Here is a 17,188-nt window from a genome sequence, read left to right on the forward strand (position 1 = left end):
TCTCGGCTGTACTTGTGCCACAGTCGTCTTCCCCTACAAAAAGCCTCCAGTCTTGCCTCCTCCTAATCCATTGTCCACCACAAGGTAATCTTTCTAAGATGTAAAATTGGGGGTGGGGGTGCTGCCTGGTGGCTCAGTCAGTTGAGCGTCTGACTTGATTCTGGCTCGGGTCAGCATCTCACAGTCCTAAGATCAAGCCCCACATCGGGCTCCATGCTGGACGTGAGGCCTGCTTAGGATTCCTTCTCTCTCCCTCTGCCCCTCCCCTGCTCACATGTGCGTGTACACAATGCTTCCCTCAAAAAGTAAATAAAATAAAATAAAATAAAATAAAATAAAATAAAATAAAATAAAATAAAATGTGTAAAACGGGTTGCTAGTACCCTGCTTAAAGTTCTTCAAAGGGCCCCAGCAACTTTCAGCGTAATTTCCAAATTTATTCATAAGGTTTTTAAACTTTGAACAACGTCAGCTCCTACTTACCTCTTGGTTCGTCTCTCACCGCCGCCCACTCCAATTCTAGTTCCCCTCACACCAAGTCTCTTCAAACTCCTCAGGCCTTGTTTGCTACTATGCCTTGACTACTACCCTCTTCTCCCCACACTTTTTACCTTCAGGCCGTAACACTAGCTGTTCCCTTCATTTACCTTCGAGCTCACCTTAGACATCACTTTTCCTAGGAAGACTGGATTATGTGCAATGTCTTCCCATGTGCTCCCAGAGCCCTTCCATGTCCTGTAATCTATCTCCTCTTACCACACTTGAATTTGTCCACGAAAGCACGTTACTCCACATCCACACTACCCACTGCCGGGCCACAATTACACTTGATAAGGGGATGAATCCATGTGCCTTGATGGTAACCTCTGTAGCCTCACGCGTAACGCATCCCCCCTCCCCCCCCCCCCCCGCCAGTACCCAGGGCTCCACTCTGCTGACCCGTTCACAGGCCCTGCACGATAGCCATGCTCTTGGTGCTTCTGCCTATGGTCCAGCTGGCTGGACCTCCTCATCCTGAAAGACTCCATTAAATGCAACTTGCTCTGTGACCAGATCTGTGTGTTCGAAACACAGCGAGTTAACATGAAAAGAAATCCCGTGGCCCATGTTTAAGTTTCTGCATTTATTCTACAGATATAAAATTAGAAATGAGATCTATTTTTATTGTGCAAATTATATTGCTAGAAGCAATTTTCCTCCAAATGCCAAAAGCAACAAAATTCATTCAAATTTATTCCAAATGCATCACTCAAAAATGTTCAGATATTAGTTTTTAGAGTACATTTTAGAGTATGCTTTAATAGAGGATAGGGCTTACCTATTTCTAAAAATGCACATACCTATTAACCATACAGCTAACATATGCCCTGTATATAATGTACTTTTAAAAAGTAAATATTCCATTATAAATATAATAAATATAAACTTGGAAAATATAAGTAAAAAATTTTAAATCACCCAACATCCTACCACCTAAAGTCCATAATTTTTAAGATTTTCATCTAATTTCTTTTCGACACCTTTCTATCATAGGTTTTTGAGGAGGGTTGTTGGGATTTTTTATTAAGAGTACGAATCACGTCACGTATGCAATTTTGTATCCTGCTTTTCTACCACTTAACACTGTCACAGGCATTCTAATAGTCATACATTGTCCACTGGATGTACCACAACTTAATCATTCTGCAAATGTACCCTACATAATAATTCTATGATACACATCTTTTGTTCTCTATCGAAAAATATGCCCTTGATGGTTCTTATATCAAGAAATATGAATACTCTGAAGGCTCTTGATACATATAGCCATTGTAACATAATAGGACATTTTCACCGCATCCTAAGTACTAGGTATTGTAATTTCTTGGTCTAAAGTTAGGCCTTCGTTGAATTGTAAGTGAGAAATTGTAACATCCTAATTACAAAAGTAAATACTCGTTATAAAAAAAATTCAAACAATGCAAATACATGTGAAATAAAAAGTCTCTCCTCTGCTTTTCCCTCAAAAGTAGTCACAGTTAAATATATTTTCCATGTATCCTTCTAGACCTTTTTCTATTTTTATTTAGAACACACACACGTATGAATATATTGTGTTACCTTACCAAAAAATGGAATTCAATTTGCCTTTTTGGCTCAATAATATATCCTAGGCATCCATCCAGGCTATGTCAATGCATACAAACCTACCTCTCTTTTTAAAAGTTACAGAACGTTCCATAGTATAGAGGCACCAAAATTTCCATTTTTTATTATAAATGACGCTGCAATTGACTTCGTTCATATTAACCTGTGTTCTCTTACGAGAATATTACAGATCCCTTGAGGTGTATCTGCTAGATCAAAGCACGTTTTTTAAAATTTTTATAGCTTCTGTCAAATTGTTTTTTTAAAAAGGTAGATCCAATTTTGCATTCCCAACAAAGTATTAGGTACCTTTTTCTCCACACCTTCAAATATCTTTTTAATTTTTGCAGATTAGCCCCCAGTGAAAAAAAATTTAATTGTTTCATTTTGTTTTTTAACATTTATTTATTTTTGAGAGACACAGAGAGACAGAGTGTGAACGGGTGAGGGGCAAAGAGAGGGACATACAGAAAACAAGCAGGCTCCAGGCTCTGAGCTGTCAGCACAGAGCCCGACGTGGACCTTGAACTCAGGAGCAGCTGAGATCATGACCTGAGCCAAAGTCGGATGCTTAACAAAGCCACCCAGGCACCCCAATCTAGTTGTTTTAATTTTCATTTCCCTAATCACAAGTGATGCTGAAATTCTTTCTCTGAGAACTATTCTATGCTCCAATCATTTAATTGTTCATTCTGTTACTCTTTACCTCTCTGTACACATTACAAGCTTTTCCCCAGGCTATCACCTTGTAAATGTCTTTTGTCACACAAAAATATCAACTTTGATAATGATTAAATTTATTAATCTTTTCCTTACGATGTTGGGTCTTGGTCTTGCCTAAATGTCTCCAAAAAACAAATCGTATCTTCCATAATACATCCTCCAACATAATTCCCTTTATTTTCTTCTAAAAACTTTACAGTTTTTCTTTTGTTCTTGAGGGGGTTTTTTTGTTTGTTTGTTTTAGAGAGAGCGCATATATGCACATACTCAAGTAGGGGAGAGAAGCAGAGATGGGGAGAGAATCCTAAGCAGGCTCCACAGTCAGCATGGAGCCCAATGCAGGATTTGATTCCACAACCCTGGGATCACAACCTGAGCCGAAATCAAGAGTTGGGATGCTCAACTGACTGAGCCACCCAAGCTCCCCTTGAATTAGTTCTTTAATCTACATAAAACTCATTTTGAACATGGGGAAGTAAAATCTTTCTTCCCAAATAGTCACTTATCCTTACACAATATAATGAACAATCATTTCCCAACTGTGTCAAAATACCAACTTTATTCTACTCTAAATTCCTATATAGAAATAGGTCCTACTACTGGATTCTACTTTGCTCTATGTAGCAACCTGCCTATTCCTGCACTCAGCATTTATATTACTGCAGCATTACAGCATGTTTTGATATCTGGTATGGCAAATCCTCTATCACTATTTTTCCATTTAAAACATTTCTTGGCCATTCTAGAACATTTACTCCTCCAGATGAATTTTAGAAGCAACTTATCAAGTGTCCAGAAGTAATTCTCACTGGAATTTCACGTGAAACTACATTAAAATTACAGTGTAACTTCCAGAATATTTCAGTGTTTACAATGATGCTTTCCCCTCCAATAACATGTAATGTTTGTCCGTTTATTTAGGTTAGCTTTTCAGTTGTTTAGGTAAAGATTTTTCTTCATAACGTTTTTGTGCATTGATTTTTAAGCGTCTTCTGGTTTTGTTGCTCTTGAGAATAAAATCTAACTTTTCCGTATGACTAATGACAAACTATTTGATTGTTAGTGACAGTACACATCTTTCCACATCTTTAACAAATTATCCAGTGAACTGTCTGTCCACAGCCTGCAACCACTTGTGTGTGGACTTATATTATTTTCCTCATTGATCCATGTGAGTTCTTTACATGCTGAAGGTATTAAGTCTTCACTTATGTTTGTCACAAATATTTTCCTACTTTGTGGTTTGGCTTCTAATCCTAGGGTTTTGTTTTCCTTCTCTTCTTATGTAAGTTTTAAATTTTTTGTAGTCTAATCCACTGATCTTTAACTACTAACAGATCTGAGTGCCCCAGAGTTACCAGGATCTCGACCTCTTTCCCTCACAACACCTGCACGGCAGATATTTTCTTCACTTAGAAGATTCTAGTTCAGGGGCGCCTGGGTGGCTCAGTTGGTTACACGGTTAAGTGTTCAACTTCAGCTCAGGTCGTGATCGTGAGATCTGCTGTCGGCACACAACCAGCTTCGGATCCTCTGTCCACCCCCCCCCCCCCCGCCCCTCCACTGCTCGCTATCTCCCTCTCAAAAGTAAACATTAAAAAAATCCTTGAGTCTTCAAAAAAAAAGATTCTAGTTCAAGTCTGTTTGATTGATTACAAAGTCTTTGCCCACCTCAGCATACAGAACCCTCTTTTCCAGATGTTTAATATCTGCTCTCACATTTTCTTTATGATTTAGGGGGCATTCATGATGATTTATCATTTACTATACACTCCCATGTGTATTTGGGGGGTGCTGGATAGATTCCAGTGACCTGTACAGATATTATAAAGCCAGCATGACACCGTTTAGAACGTGGCTCTATAACACATTTGATATCAGAGAGAACTTGTCCCACCTCATTACTCATAATTATTCTGTCCAGTTTATCCCAAAATGGATAGTTCTATAATGTTTAAACATCACATCCAGGAATACAGCCTATTTTTCCATTTAAGACATTCTCTCATATCTTTCAGGATATTTATGGTCTCCTCTGTGTAGACTGCACTTATCTTTGTAAGGCTGTACTTACATGTTTTACGCTATTTCGTTGCATTGTGATCAGAGCCTGTTTGGGGTTTTTTGTTGTTGTTTTTTTTCTTTTCCATTTTAGTTTCTGCCCGGTTATTTTTGGTATTCAGAAAGCTATAAATTTTATATCTGCATTGTGTACCCAGTCACTTCCTCAATTTTTGTCTGATAGTTTTTTGTCATTCTCATTTTTGCAGCTGATAGCATCTACAAATACTTCTTTTCATTTTGGATCCTTCCCTCACTCTTATTCCATGCATTACTGCTTTCATAAAACTTATAAACAGCTGTTAAATAATATCCTAATTTTTAACTTGACTCTAATACTTTTCTATTAAGTACAATGTGGATAACTAGTTTCATTTCTATGTATACTTTAGCATTAAAAAGTGCCTACTTCTTAAAAATAAGAAATAAGGATTTTTAAAATCAAACTATCTATCTGCCCATAGTTTAGTGGCCGTCTGAATTCACTGTGAACTCCAAGGGAAAGATCACCTCTCTTCCAGACAGACTTCTAAAATGGCCAACCTCATCTCCCTGACTTCCACTCTGCCCACCACCTCCACATTCTGCATGTAGCAGCTGGAGTGGCTGTTTAAAAATGCAGATCTGATTATGTCATTCCCCTGCTTCAAACCCAACCCTTGCAATGGTTTCCCATTTCACTCAGAATAAAATAAAACATCCTTAACCTGTCCTACAAGACCCTACATGATCTGGCCCCCTGCCTAGCCACGCTTCCCCCTCACCCACCAGAATCCATCCACAAGCCATTCTTTCAGTTCCTGGAATGGGCAAAGCTCTCTCCCCCTTCAGGGCCTTCCCACATGCCATTCCCCTGCCTGGAAAATTATCCCCCACTTCACTCTACACTAACACCTACTCACCCTTCAGATCTCAGCTCAAATCTTATTTCTGCAAAAAGTCTTTCCCGGGCCTTCTTTCCACCATCCAAAATTTGTTCCCCTTTTTATATACACTCTCTCGTAACCGGTACTACCTAACTTTCCTAACAGATACCACCGTTTGTGATTGTACGTGCAGTTGTGTGGTTGTTTACTCTCTGGTTCCCTCCACCCCCATAGATTATAACCTCCAAGAGAACAGGAACAAATTGATTTTGCTGGCCACACTGCAAGCATTCATATGTATCTGAATGAAATAAAAATACCTACAAAACCCCTCACTGTATTTCTTGCATCTTAAAATAATACCCACCACGTCACTGAATCGATATTTAAACGGTTAAAATTCTGATACTGCCTGCAAATTCAGTTAGAATACATTTTACCCCAAGAACATAAAAGCTAAACTGAATCTGATGCCGCCACAGGAAAATACATACACAAATTTGTATCAGTAGGAAATAAGTTTTGTTTTGCGTAGTGTTGTTTGCTGATACTTTATTCACAGTCAACTAACGTATATATCTTATCTCTTAGAGCATGTACAACACTAGGAAAAATATGCTCTGTCAAATACTCTTCAAGAAGTCTAACAGGTTAACGGTTCTTGATAAGAAAATTACAGCAAAATCACAAACTAAAGAGCACTCAGAGTTGGTGATCTCTGTAACAGACACAGCCGGTCAAAAAAGACGTACACCACGTTGCAAATAAAAAAATCCTTTTGGCTCACAAAAGCTAATAAAATCAGCATTTACATACCAGTTTACATCCTGCAAAGGACTTTCACACGCATCATGTCACTGAACTGTGAGGAGCAGACCCAGCAAGTATTAGCATTTATAGAAAAGGAACCGGAGGCTTAGAGTGGCTGTCCTCCTCAAGGTCACAAGACTTGAAAGTAGTAGAGTCATGATTATACTGGGGGAGGGGCAGAGGTCCCACATGTAAATTTCTTAACCAAAGAGAACCCCCATCCTAAAGGCCTCCTCTCTGTAATTAGTGTAGCTCTGTGCTCCCTTCACTAAAATTTCATTTCACCAGAGAACCACCGCCAGAAGAGCTGTTTTAAATAAAGTTAAAATTTAAATGGCCATCAATCTGGGAAACAGCTAAATAAACTATGGTGTACCCAAACTACGGAACGTGATGCAGCAGCTCTTACAAACGAGTTAACACGCCCGATGCTGAAACCGGAAGATAAGAGTGCACCAGTCCTCGCTAAAACAAAGATAATACAAGTACACACGCGGAAACACATTTGAAAAGATCTAGAAGGATACACACCGGACATAAAATAGTTATCATCTCTGGAGACAGGGACCGGTAGTGACCATGTCTGTGCTATTTCCATTTTTACAAAGAAAATGCATTGCTTTACTTATTTAAAAAAAAAATTTTTTTTTTTAATTTAAATTAACCTGTGGGCTAAACAGAAAGGTCACTCTTCTGCTCTAAAAGCTATGCCTCCATAAAGGAAGTAGGGGCCTTTCTAAAAGAGAAGACCAAATAATATAAACGAAAAAAAAAAAAAAACGGTCCCATCCTGTTCAAACAAGAAACTGTCTAAACGTCACAGAACGCTCGTTTAAAAAAAAAAAAAGCAGTAACTTAAAATTATTATTATTATTATTTTTTTTTTTTTTTAGTACCTGGTCTCCTTTGTTGCAGCAAGACAACCAACAAACAAACTAGCAACTGGAAAGAGTACAGAGCGGGCTCCTCCTAGAGAGATCGGAGTCGTTAGAGTTCGGCAAGGAAGGGCTCACAAAGGAGCCGAGTTTTGAGGGAAATGAGAGGTGACTTGGCAGAGAGATGCGGGCAGATTAATCCGGATGGGAAAATGTCTGGGAGGTGGAGATACGGAGTTAATCAGGAGCAGGGGACAGTGAGCACACGGAAGTCAAGTCCTGAAAGAGGAGAGGATTCCTTTGGAGGTGGGAGCTGAGAGGGAGCTCGGCTGCGCGGCCATCCGGTTTACCTGGGTGAGAATCCGGCCCTTGTTGTGGTCAAACAATGGAGGAGGCGTCCAGCAGCAGCGGCGATCTGCGCTGGGGGCGCGGAGGCTTCCTCATCACCTGGGCAGGGGGCTCGGCCGGCTCTGCTGGGACGCAGGGCGCTCTAAAAACACACACACGCACACACACACACACAGCATCACACCACGCAGCCGGGCTTCTCGGCGCCGCAGCCCGGCTCCCCGCGCCCTCGGCGCGGCCATTACCGCCTCTCCGGGGACCCGCCTGGAAAGGCTCCAAGGCGCGGCTCCACGGGCTTCGTAAGCGGTCTCGCTCCCCCTTCCCTCGGCTCCGACAACAATGGAGCCCGGCTCGGGAGTCCGGCTCCCGCGGGGCCTCCGCCCGGCCTCGCCCCTGCCGCTGCCCAGCCCTCGCCGCGCACCCCGGCCGCCATCTGTGACCCCCGCTCCCCGCTGCCGGCGCCGCGGGGCCCGCGCCGGCCCGCCGAGGCCCCGCGGCCAGGCCGCCCTCCGCGGGGCCTGCCCGGTGGCCGCCGCGCCGCCCGGCTGCGGGGGGGATGGGGGGTGGGGGGTGGGGGTGGGGGGCGCTCTGACCTTTCCTACCGACGCCCAGGGGCCGGCCCCGGCCCGAGGCCCATCCTAAGTGATGGGTTGTTTTTCTTTTCTTTAACCCACTCATCCTCCCTCCAAGCCGGAGCCCGCTCCCCTTTCGCCCCCCGCCCCCGCCTCGTTCCCGAAAAGAAATAGACTGCAGCCCGGCCGCCCGACAACTCACTCCAAGTGAGGGGTTGAAGCGCCCCAGGCCGCGGGCTCCGCGCACCCACCCTCCCTCTCCTCAAGGGACACCTCACAGGTGCGCCTCCGAGCCGCGCGCGCGCGCTCCGCACACCCAGACGCCTCCGGGGGACAGCGCGCGTGCGCACGCACGGGGCCGACGAGCCCCGGGGGGAGCGGGGGCCGCACGCATGCGCGCCGTCCGGCCCTCGCCCCGGCAACCCCCTCGCCTCCGCCCCCGTCGGCCGCCCGCGCGCGCCCTCCCCGCCCCCCCCCCCCCAATCCCAGGCTGGTCCCGGGTACCCACCCCCGCAACCCCGGCCCTGCGCGCGCGCTCCCGCTCGCCCGCTCGCTCCTCCTTCCCCGCCCCACCCGGGCCCGCGTTACCCTGGGCAACCGCAGTGCGGCCGCACCTGAGCTCTGCGCCTGCGTCCCACCGGCCAGACCCTCCCTGCCCCTCGGTCCCCGTCCCCTGCCCCACCACAGCCGGGGGAGTGGGGCATCGTCCCCTCCCCGCGAAGTGACTCTCGAGCGGCCGCCCCCGCCCTGCCCCGCAGACAGACCCGCCGCCGCGCCGGCGCCTCAGCCGTCCGCCCGGTCAGCGCGGCCTGGCCTCGCCGCCCCGGCCCCCGCTCCCGGCGTGCACCGCGGCGAGCGCTCGGGTGGGAGCCGGCGAGATGCGTTCGGCGGGCGGCGCCCACTGACCTCCCTCGGCCGCCCGGCCGGGGCAGGGCCGAAGCCGGGAGCCAGCCCCGCCCGCCGCCCCGCCCATGGGCCGCCAGCCCCCGCAGCCGCCCGCCGGGAGGACCGCGCCGAGGGGGGGAGCCGCCTGAAGGACCGCGACGGCCGCGCCCGCAGGTGAGGCGGGGCCCGAGGTGTGACCGAGTGCAGCCCCGCTCACCTGGCGGTACCTCTGGGGAGGCTCTGCGGGCGCCGGCGGGGGGCGGGGGCACCTGTCCGGACAGGAATTTATTTAGGCTGTTCTAAAAGCCCTCGCTGCAGGGGGAGGGGGTCCTCCCGTCTCACCCCCAGGGCTCGCCGACGGGGAAGGGTGTCCCCTTGCGGAAACACCTCGGGGGGTCGGGGGACGTGCGGGAGACACGAAAAGGCGGAGAGGAGGGCAGAAATGAAGCGCAGCGACCCCCGCGCCGGCTGCCTGCGGCGTCTTGCAGCCCGTTATGGGGAGGGGGATGCCTTTGCCAGGGCTCCAGTCCAGGCTGCGGACCGTCCGCACCGCGCACCCAAGCCAATGCGATGGGGCAGGAGCGGCCGGCCCAGGGGCTGCTCCTGCCAGCCTCGGGGTGGGATTGTGGGGCGAGGGATCCGCATTGCAGGTGCACCAGGAGCGCCCGAGGGCCTGGCCCTGCTTTGTCTGGGAGGCTGTGGGGAGGAGGCCGTCTGAATCCACCTCGCCTTTTTCATGCGTTTTAACACACTGTGGACGTTAGAGACCCTCCCCGATAAGTTATATTGTCTCTCTTTCTGATAACCCTTTACGTAAGTATCTACCTTACAGCCCTTTTCTGAAGCTTTGATGTGGGCTGGAGATTACCCCAAATAACGATTTGCTTGTAATTCCTGAAATTGAGCGTAATGCTAATATGCAGTAGAGCTCCAGGCTTGACTACAGAGCTGCCGTCGGCTACAGTGAGTGACTCTAGTTGATCTGACTTACGTGTTCCTGCTGACCTGTGTTATTTAATTTCAAGCTTTGATACTTAAGAGTATGATCTATTCCAATAACGAAAGTGGGGTGACCTAAGAGGAGATATAATCGTGCTCCGTAATTTAGGTTGCAGTAATAGGTCTCATTGCAAAACACAAGCTCCGCGACCGTGGTACTTTATTATGTTACGCATTTCCAGAAACCTACCTGTAAGAGTGTTAAAGCTAGAATTGCTGGGTTCTTTTTTGAGATTTTTAGGTTTGAGCCTTCTATAAAGAGCATTGTTATTGTTTTATTAAATGGGGGCTTTTTTTTTTTTTACATCGCCAAGAATTTGTCTGCATTTTTCTTGCTGTTGAATTGTAAGGAAAAAGACGCTCACGTTTAAAGTGACTTTTATCCCCAAAGATGCTTTGAATTTATGTATTTGTTTTGGCTAAATGTTCATCTTACACGAAATATTTTTTGGAAAAGGTTTTAAGACTTGTGAGATCTATACAAGTGTATATATGTGGGTCTACATATATATACACACACTACTGAAACACCTTAAAATGAAATAGTTTTGTTTCTCTGCATCATGTTGTAATTACTCAGTAGGTTTAGTTTACGTTTACAGTCCAAAGTACAAAACAGTTATTTGTGTGTATCCGATTTTTATTGTGGTACATATAAACACATCAATCTAACAGGTCTCTTGGAAAATATTATTAATTCTTATATAAAAAAAACAAATGAATCCTTTTACTTGCGACGGAAGATCATTTGGGTTCTTAACTCTTTCATCTGCGATTCGTTGGATAAATTCATTTTAATGTCATTACTTAAGCGGCAGAGGGCATTCGCAACAATACTGATGTTAACAACGTTGATGCTTTTAAGAAATGCTGATAAAGCGTTTTCTCAGCATTTCTAACAAGATACAGGCCTTTTTCTTCTGCCCGGAACAAGGTCAGTCAAAAAGTTCCTGATACACAGTGGGCACACATTTTTTTAACTAAGACTAATTATATGTACTGAATTGGACATCCCTAAAGGTCATCGCCTAGGTGCCTTTATGGGCTTCACATGCCGAAGCTGCAATAAATGTTGTACTCAGATTGACATTCCAGACCAGTTAGGTAGGCGCTACCTTAATGACATCAATTTTCACATCTCCACCTTTGATGTTTAAACCTGCAGAAAGGTTTGGGCAGACCAGTGAATGTGCCCTAATTGTCTTCAGATATTTAAGGTCTGTCGTGCAGCAAAGGGATTGTATGTTCTATTTAGAGTAATTCCCAAGTACAGAAGCGACTGAGGAGTACTTATAGGAAGACAGATTTCACCTGGACATAAAAGCCAACGTTGCTTATGGTTAGAACCTCCAGCTGTGGAAAGAAGGGGCTTCTCCTTCCCCGCAGAGTTTCCACATAAGCTGGTTCCCCGACCGGGTGTGGGGAACCCCCCCTGGGGGGAGGGGGCGGGGGGTCTGGGGATTCCAGAGGCAGTGGATTGAAGGGCTCTGGCTCATTTTTCGTGTTTTTGTGCTGGCTTCTGCAGCTGTGGGCATAACGACTCCCCAGAACGTCCCTGAGCCTTTGGAAGGTTTGTACTGGGGTGGAGGCCAATCTGGTATCAGAGGTGATTGTGGTCCTCCTTAGCCTGTGTATGGGCTTTATAGGTAATAAGACGCTCTCACAGTCAAAAGACTTTTAAAAGGCTCTTTTTAATTATACGTGATTTGTATTTCTTCCTTCGGCTTTTATTTTCTATAACAAACATTTAATTAAGGGAAAATTACCCATTTCTCTAAAGACAAGCAGAAGAGGTGTTTTTTTTTTCCTTTAAAGCTCTTTCTAAAAAATGGGATGATGTCAGTCATTCTTGTCAGAGTCAGCAGGTTGTGAAGGTGAATAGATTTTCTTCTGAGCTGAAATTATTTTTTTAAAAGATACTGATTAAGGGCTGATTCTTGTGCTTGCTCTGCATTTTAGTTCTTGTTTATTTCATTACTCAAACATGACTCAAATTTCACAGCAAAAAAAATCCAGTCATATCCACCTACAGGAAGTTGCACTGGACATTCTTCCAGTATGTCTGTGTTGTTTTTTAAATATATGTTGGCAGCTGAAGGTAAAACACAGCCGAGGAGAAATAGAATTAGAATGTGCTGAAAAGATTAGGTGAATTTGAGCTTTGTGTTTGAAAAAGAAAAAGGTGTGTCCTATTTGTGCTAAGCCAATCCTGGGAATGATGATCTATCAACAATCTGGATGATGATCTACCCATAATCAAGAAGAGGCTATTGGTTGTCAATAACGATCCATGTATTAAGTGGGTTGGTGGGGCCAGGACTCTGTCTGTGGCCAAGGAGCAGAGCAGAGCTTCCTGTGAATACCAGCGTACCCGAGCGAACGTTCTCTGCGCCAGGATTTAGGTGGAGCGTAATGGTCACGAGGCCGATTGAGTTAAACCGGCGTCTGACCTCTCTGGTTGAGGAAGCAGTTAGAGGGAAAAACAATTCTGAATTAATGTATGCATGTGCTTAACCTTTCCAAAAAAAAAACAAAAAACAAAAAACAACCTTTTAAAAATAGTTTCCTTCCTTAGTAGATGAGTTTGTCTCATGCTTTTTGTGCCCGTTTATCCACTAGCTGAATTTGGGTATGATTTAAATAAGACAAAGACTCGAACTTTGAACATGAAATACGTTATTTATCTATGCTTTACGCATGAAAGCACGCGTGAAGGGAAAAGAGAAGCATATCAAGTTCTCTGGCCAACCAAAAAATAAAGAAAGCCTTATGTGTACTTTCTACTTTTGAAAAAAAAATCACAGATGCCACTTTAAATATTACAACTAAGACAACAAATTATCAAGTAAGGCAGCCAGTTAGACAACAGCCTTTTTAGAGGTCAAAGGTTGCATTTTAGAGCGCTTCACCACAGTCGCTGAAGCCATCACACAGCTGTCTAAGAACTTAGAAAACAGGGGAGTTTGTATATTTCATGCAGGTCTCCACACTTGGAGAGCAGAGTAAGATACACATCTTTGTGATTCTTCCCAGTTGACCACTTTATCAGAAATCACTTTCTGAAGGAAGAAGTGTCTGCTCTTCTGTAGCTGTAAAGGAAGTAGGAATATGTTTTCTCCTTCTATCGAGATTCCTTCCACAAGCCCAATTCTCAACACTGAGCAGTGGAACTCCTTTGGTTAGGACCAAACAAAAGAGCAAGCCTGAGATGCTTAAAGCCGCCAATAAGGGAGAGAAAAAAGACAGACGAGCACTTGTAATGGAATTTGAGGCATATAGGACTCTGCCGCTATAATTGTTCTCTTTGTTGCCTCCTTGGCGACACTTGAGATATGAAATTTAGGCCTGCATAAGATCCACTACTTCTCTTCAGGTTTCCTTCCCAACCTGTTTTAAATTCACCCTGTGCCATTTCCATTTACTATGCAGGTAAGAGGCTTTATGAGATGTCCTTTTAAGCCCAATTTCTTATGAAACGTTGTCTAAGTATTGCTGTACGATTCTGTTTTTCTTGAAATCGCACATTTCACCTGGCAGTGAGTGGCTTTATACCCTGTAAGGGCTACTTATTTAGTGCAATGCAGAGAGTATTCATAAAAACACTAGTTCCCCAGGTTACAGTTCCACCACTGGGCAACACAATAACCCGAGGTCACCGTATTTTTCTCTTCGCTCCTATTCTGGTGTTCTCAGCATGAGCGAGTAGAGGCGGTTAGGCTCAGGCCACACCCTGGACAGTGAAGAGGGCTCTTTTAACTCTTCTCTCTCCCGGCCATCACACCTGTCAACCCAGGTGAAAGGCACTGTGTTACTTCCTCTCCAGTGGCTTGTGGCATGTGGGAGCCGATCCCGTTTTTGGAAATACTTTGTTTTGCACATTGGTAAGAAAGATGGAGAGAGGTTGTTTGGTTTTTCACTTTTGTGTTCCCGCCGACAAGTGTATAGCAGGGGCTGTTAGGTATGGCCTGTTCTTCTCCAGGAGGGTCAGTCTTTGTCTTCAGCAGTGAATCGTCTTTATCTTTTGGTTCCATCCCGGTGACCAGACCAGAAAGTTGAGGCAGTGAGGTGCTTGCTCACTGATATGCCCTATTGCACTGCACCAGGGGAGAGACGAACACGGTCTTGTTTGATAGAGAGAAACGATATGTAATCCTCCTCGGCCTCCGTGCTACGTAGGGTTTCAAGTTGTAGAATTCGTTCCCGTCAAGAAAGCGGTCAAGTCAGTTTTTGACAGAAGGAGTTTTATCAGTATTAGCGATGCTACGGTATTAGTACCTGGTTCGGAGACAAAGCCAAACCTTGTTGAAGGCAAAGGTTATTTTTTTTAGGAAGAAATAAAATAAAAATCTAAGTTGGAACAAGTAAAGCCAGAGATGAGACCTTTTTGGAGACAAGTGGGTTGAATGCTATCTGTGTGGAGGTGTTCTCAGGTCTCATCCATGGTTGTAGGTTGGAACTCAGAACAGTTTGGGGCAATCGTTGGCTAATTCTAGAACAACGCACTGAATTCTGCCCACCAGCAGGCTGTGGTTAGAGTGCCTTTCAAAGGAAGTTCGGAACACTACCAAGACCTTCCTGTGCAGGTTATCATCACATGTCTGAAGTTCAACCAGGAAGCAGATTACCCATCCCTGGCCTTGAAGGAACATTGAGTGCAATTAGAAAGCATTAGACAGTTGAGCCACTGTCTTCCTAGCTGAGTTGCTGTGCGTCCCTGGTTGGTATCAGTAACCTGCAGAACTTCCAAGTCTCTACAGGAAAGCCAAAGTGATATCATGGACTGATGAACCCTGATATAAGTGAACCTGGTCATCTAGGCTTCCTGCACCTGCAACTGAAGCACGTGGGCACCCTTCATCCACGCTGCCCACCAGTAGGACCCTGCGTCATCTAGCACGCTAATGTTATGCCTTTGGGCGGTAACCCAAAGTCTTATGAGCCCACTCCATTTTTTAGGTGAAGGCCCTGGATTTTTGTGTGTTAAAAGTCTCATATTCATTATCCGTACGTAGGACATCTATCTAGCCACTTCCATCCAGTTTCTGCAAAATCTTGCCAGATTATTTTTCTCAGTTTCATCGTGGATGAATGAGTGTGTAGGGCGTGATAGATAGAACTTTTTTTTATACTCTGACCTGTGAATTGTGGTCTCCTGTTAACAGACACACTTAATGTGCCAAGTTTCTGGACATAGACTATTTCAGAAGTCCTTTTGGCAGTCATTGTGACAGCCTTTGTATGTGGGTATCTTCTACATCTGGTGAAATTGCTAAAATGTTTACATTAAAACCATTTTCATTTGAACAAAACGAATTTGAATATATGCTTACAAATGCCATCCACCCCAAAGGGATAGAGAAGCCACCCTCTTTGCATTTATGGTTCTTGTCTCCCACCCCCACAATGTGAGCCTGACAAATAGGACGGCTCATAAAATACTCTTGAGCTACAGTGGAAAATTTGGAGCATACCGTTCGTGTCTAATTATCCCTGGCATCCTCTTCCGTGTATGTACCAGGCTATGGGGCACAGGAGCAAGATGGGAAAACTAAGTCCTCTGGAGCTGTCAAGGAGCTCTCTGGGGGATGGTGTGGTTGCAAGGCCTCCCTGCCAGACTCCAGAGGCCCTTTTACTGTGGGAGCCTGGTCTGGGACAGGGACAGCATGGGGAAGCGCTTCCAGAAGAAACTGGTCAGTCTGAAACAGATGACTGGCAACAGATAGCTGGGATCACATTATTCCCCAAAAGAAAGATGGTTCTGAAACAGCCCCCAGTGGAGGGTAACACAAGCACCATTAGAAATGAGTTCCTCCCCAAGCGAGAAGGCCTCACTGTTTTCACAACTGTCCATAGTCAGAAGGAGAGTCAGAAAAAAAAGAGTGAGAAAGACAAGCGGGATTGCATATTCCAGTGAGGACAGTACATTTTGTCTTCTGGACAGAGTGTGCAGAGGCAGAGATGAATAAAGATTCTTCTTTGCTGAAAACAGATTGCATCCAGAGACTAACTTTCTTGTCCCCCCAATTGTACGCAAGTGTTTATTGATCTGCTTTAATATATCGGACACACAGAGTCATTCCAAACAGTTTATTTAAATGATAGTACAGTAGAGATTTAAAATCGCGGTTTGTAAATGTTATCAAATATACCAGATGTCCACGATACATCAGTTGGTTTTACCATCTTAATTTGAGCTTTAAGAATAAGTGCTCAGAAGTACCTAGCAGATGACCCATGGGGATTGTGAGGTGATAAGGTCTGGTTTTTTCCTGTTTGAATTGTAATTTCTCCATACATCTTTCTGTAAATATAGAGTATTAACTAATTATCTCAGCAGTCTTCTAGTCCAAAGGGAAGTAGGGATTTTAGAAAATATAATTTACATTAAAGAATAATGCAGTTGTTGACTAAGAATTTGTCAGAAGAAATATGGCATCTTAAAACATTACTTAGCTAATGGAAGTTGAATAATCTTATCCTATATGTAATATTGTCTAAGATTTTTAAAAAGCAAATTATACTAGTTTCTCAAGACGTAGTTCACTTGTCAGTTGTATGTTCGTGTTTAGATTTACCTACTCTTAAATGATGGTTTGGTGACCGTGAGCTGATTTGCAAGGCAACTGTAAGGGATTTATGAAGGACAATTTAATTTGGACTTTGTGCAAATATCCTACTTTTTGGTATGAATTAATGTGTGTAGGGTTGTCTGTGCCTCCCCACTCCCACAGGTCAGTTCCGCGATAGCAGGATGTGTAATGTTGTATTCATTGGAGTATTCCAGGTGTCCCTTCTTGCTTTGTTGAGAAAATGAAGTGTGATGCTTTGTGTGCCCCCCGCACCCCACCGAGGGAGATAGGCCCTTCCTTTACACCCCCAAGTTCACAAAACCATCAGAGGATTTGCCTCAGTTGTCCTGAGG

At 44.7% G+C, this 17,188-nt stretch overlaps 2 protein-coding genes across 2 annotated transcripts in view; one reads left to right on the forward strand and one right to left on the reverse strand.

The window, feature by feature from the left end:
* The window catches only part of LOC122470913 (collagen alpha-1(I) chain-like), a 67,648-nt gene that overhangs the window by 36,002 nt on the left and 14,458 nt on the right, over positions 1-17,188 (reverse strand). Inside the window, exons 2-4 of the mRNA XM_043559161.1 lie at positions 11,382-11,425; positions 9,147-9,536; positions 7,813-7,952 (exon numbers count right to left, since the gene is read on the reverse strand). Of these exons, the coding sequence (XP_043415096.1) occupies positions 7,813-7,952; positions 9,147-9,536; positions 11,382-11,425 (574 nt within the window). The remainder of the gene's footprint in view (positions 1-7,812; positions 7,953-9,146; positions 9,537-11,381; positions 11,426-17,188) is intronic.
* Positions 9,338-17,188, forward strand: part of CCDC92 (coiled-coil domain containing 92) — a 29,719-nt gene continuing 21,868 nt past the window's right edge. Inside the window, exon 1 of the mRNA XM_043557382.1 lies at positions 9,338-9,441. The gene's annotated coding sequence lies outside the window, so the exon portion shown is untranslated. The remainder of the gene's footprint in view (positions 9,442-17,188) is intronic.

Source organism: Prionailurus bengalensis, chromosome D3, assembly GCF_016509475.1.
Source record: "Prionailurus bengalensis isolate Pbe53 chromosome D3, Fcat_Pben_1.1_paternal_pri, whole genome shotgun sequence".
NCBI classification, from domain to species: domain Eukaryota; kingdom Metazoa; phylum Chordata; class Mammalia; order Carnivora; family Felidae; genus Prionailurus; species Prionailurus bengalensis.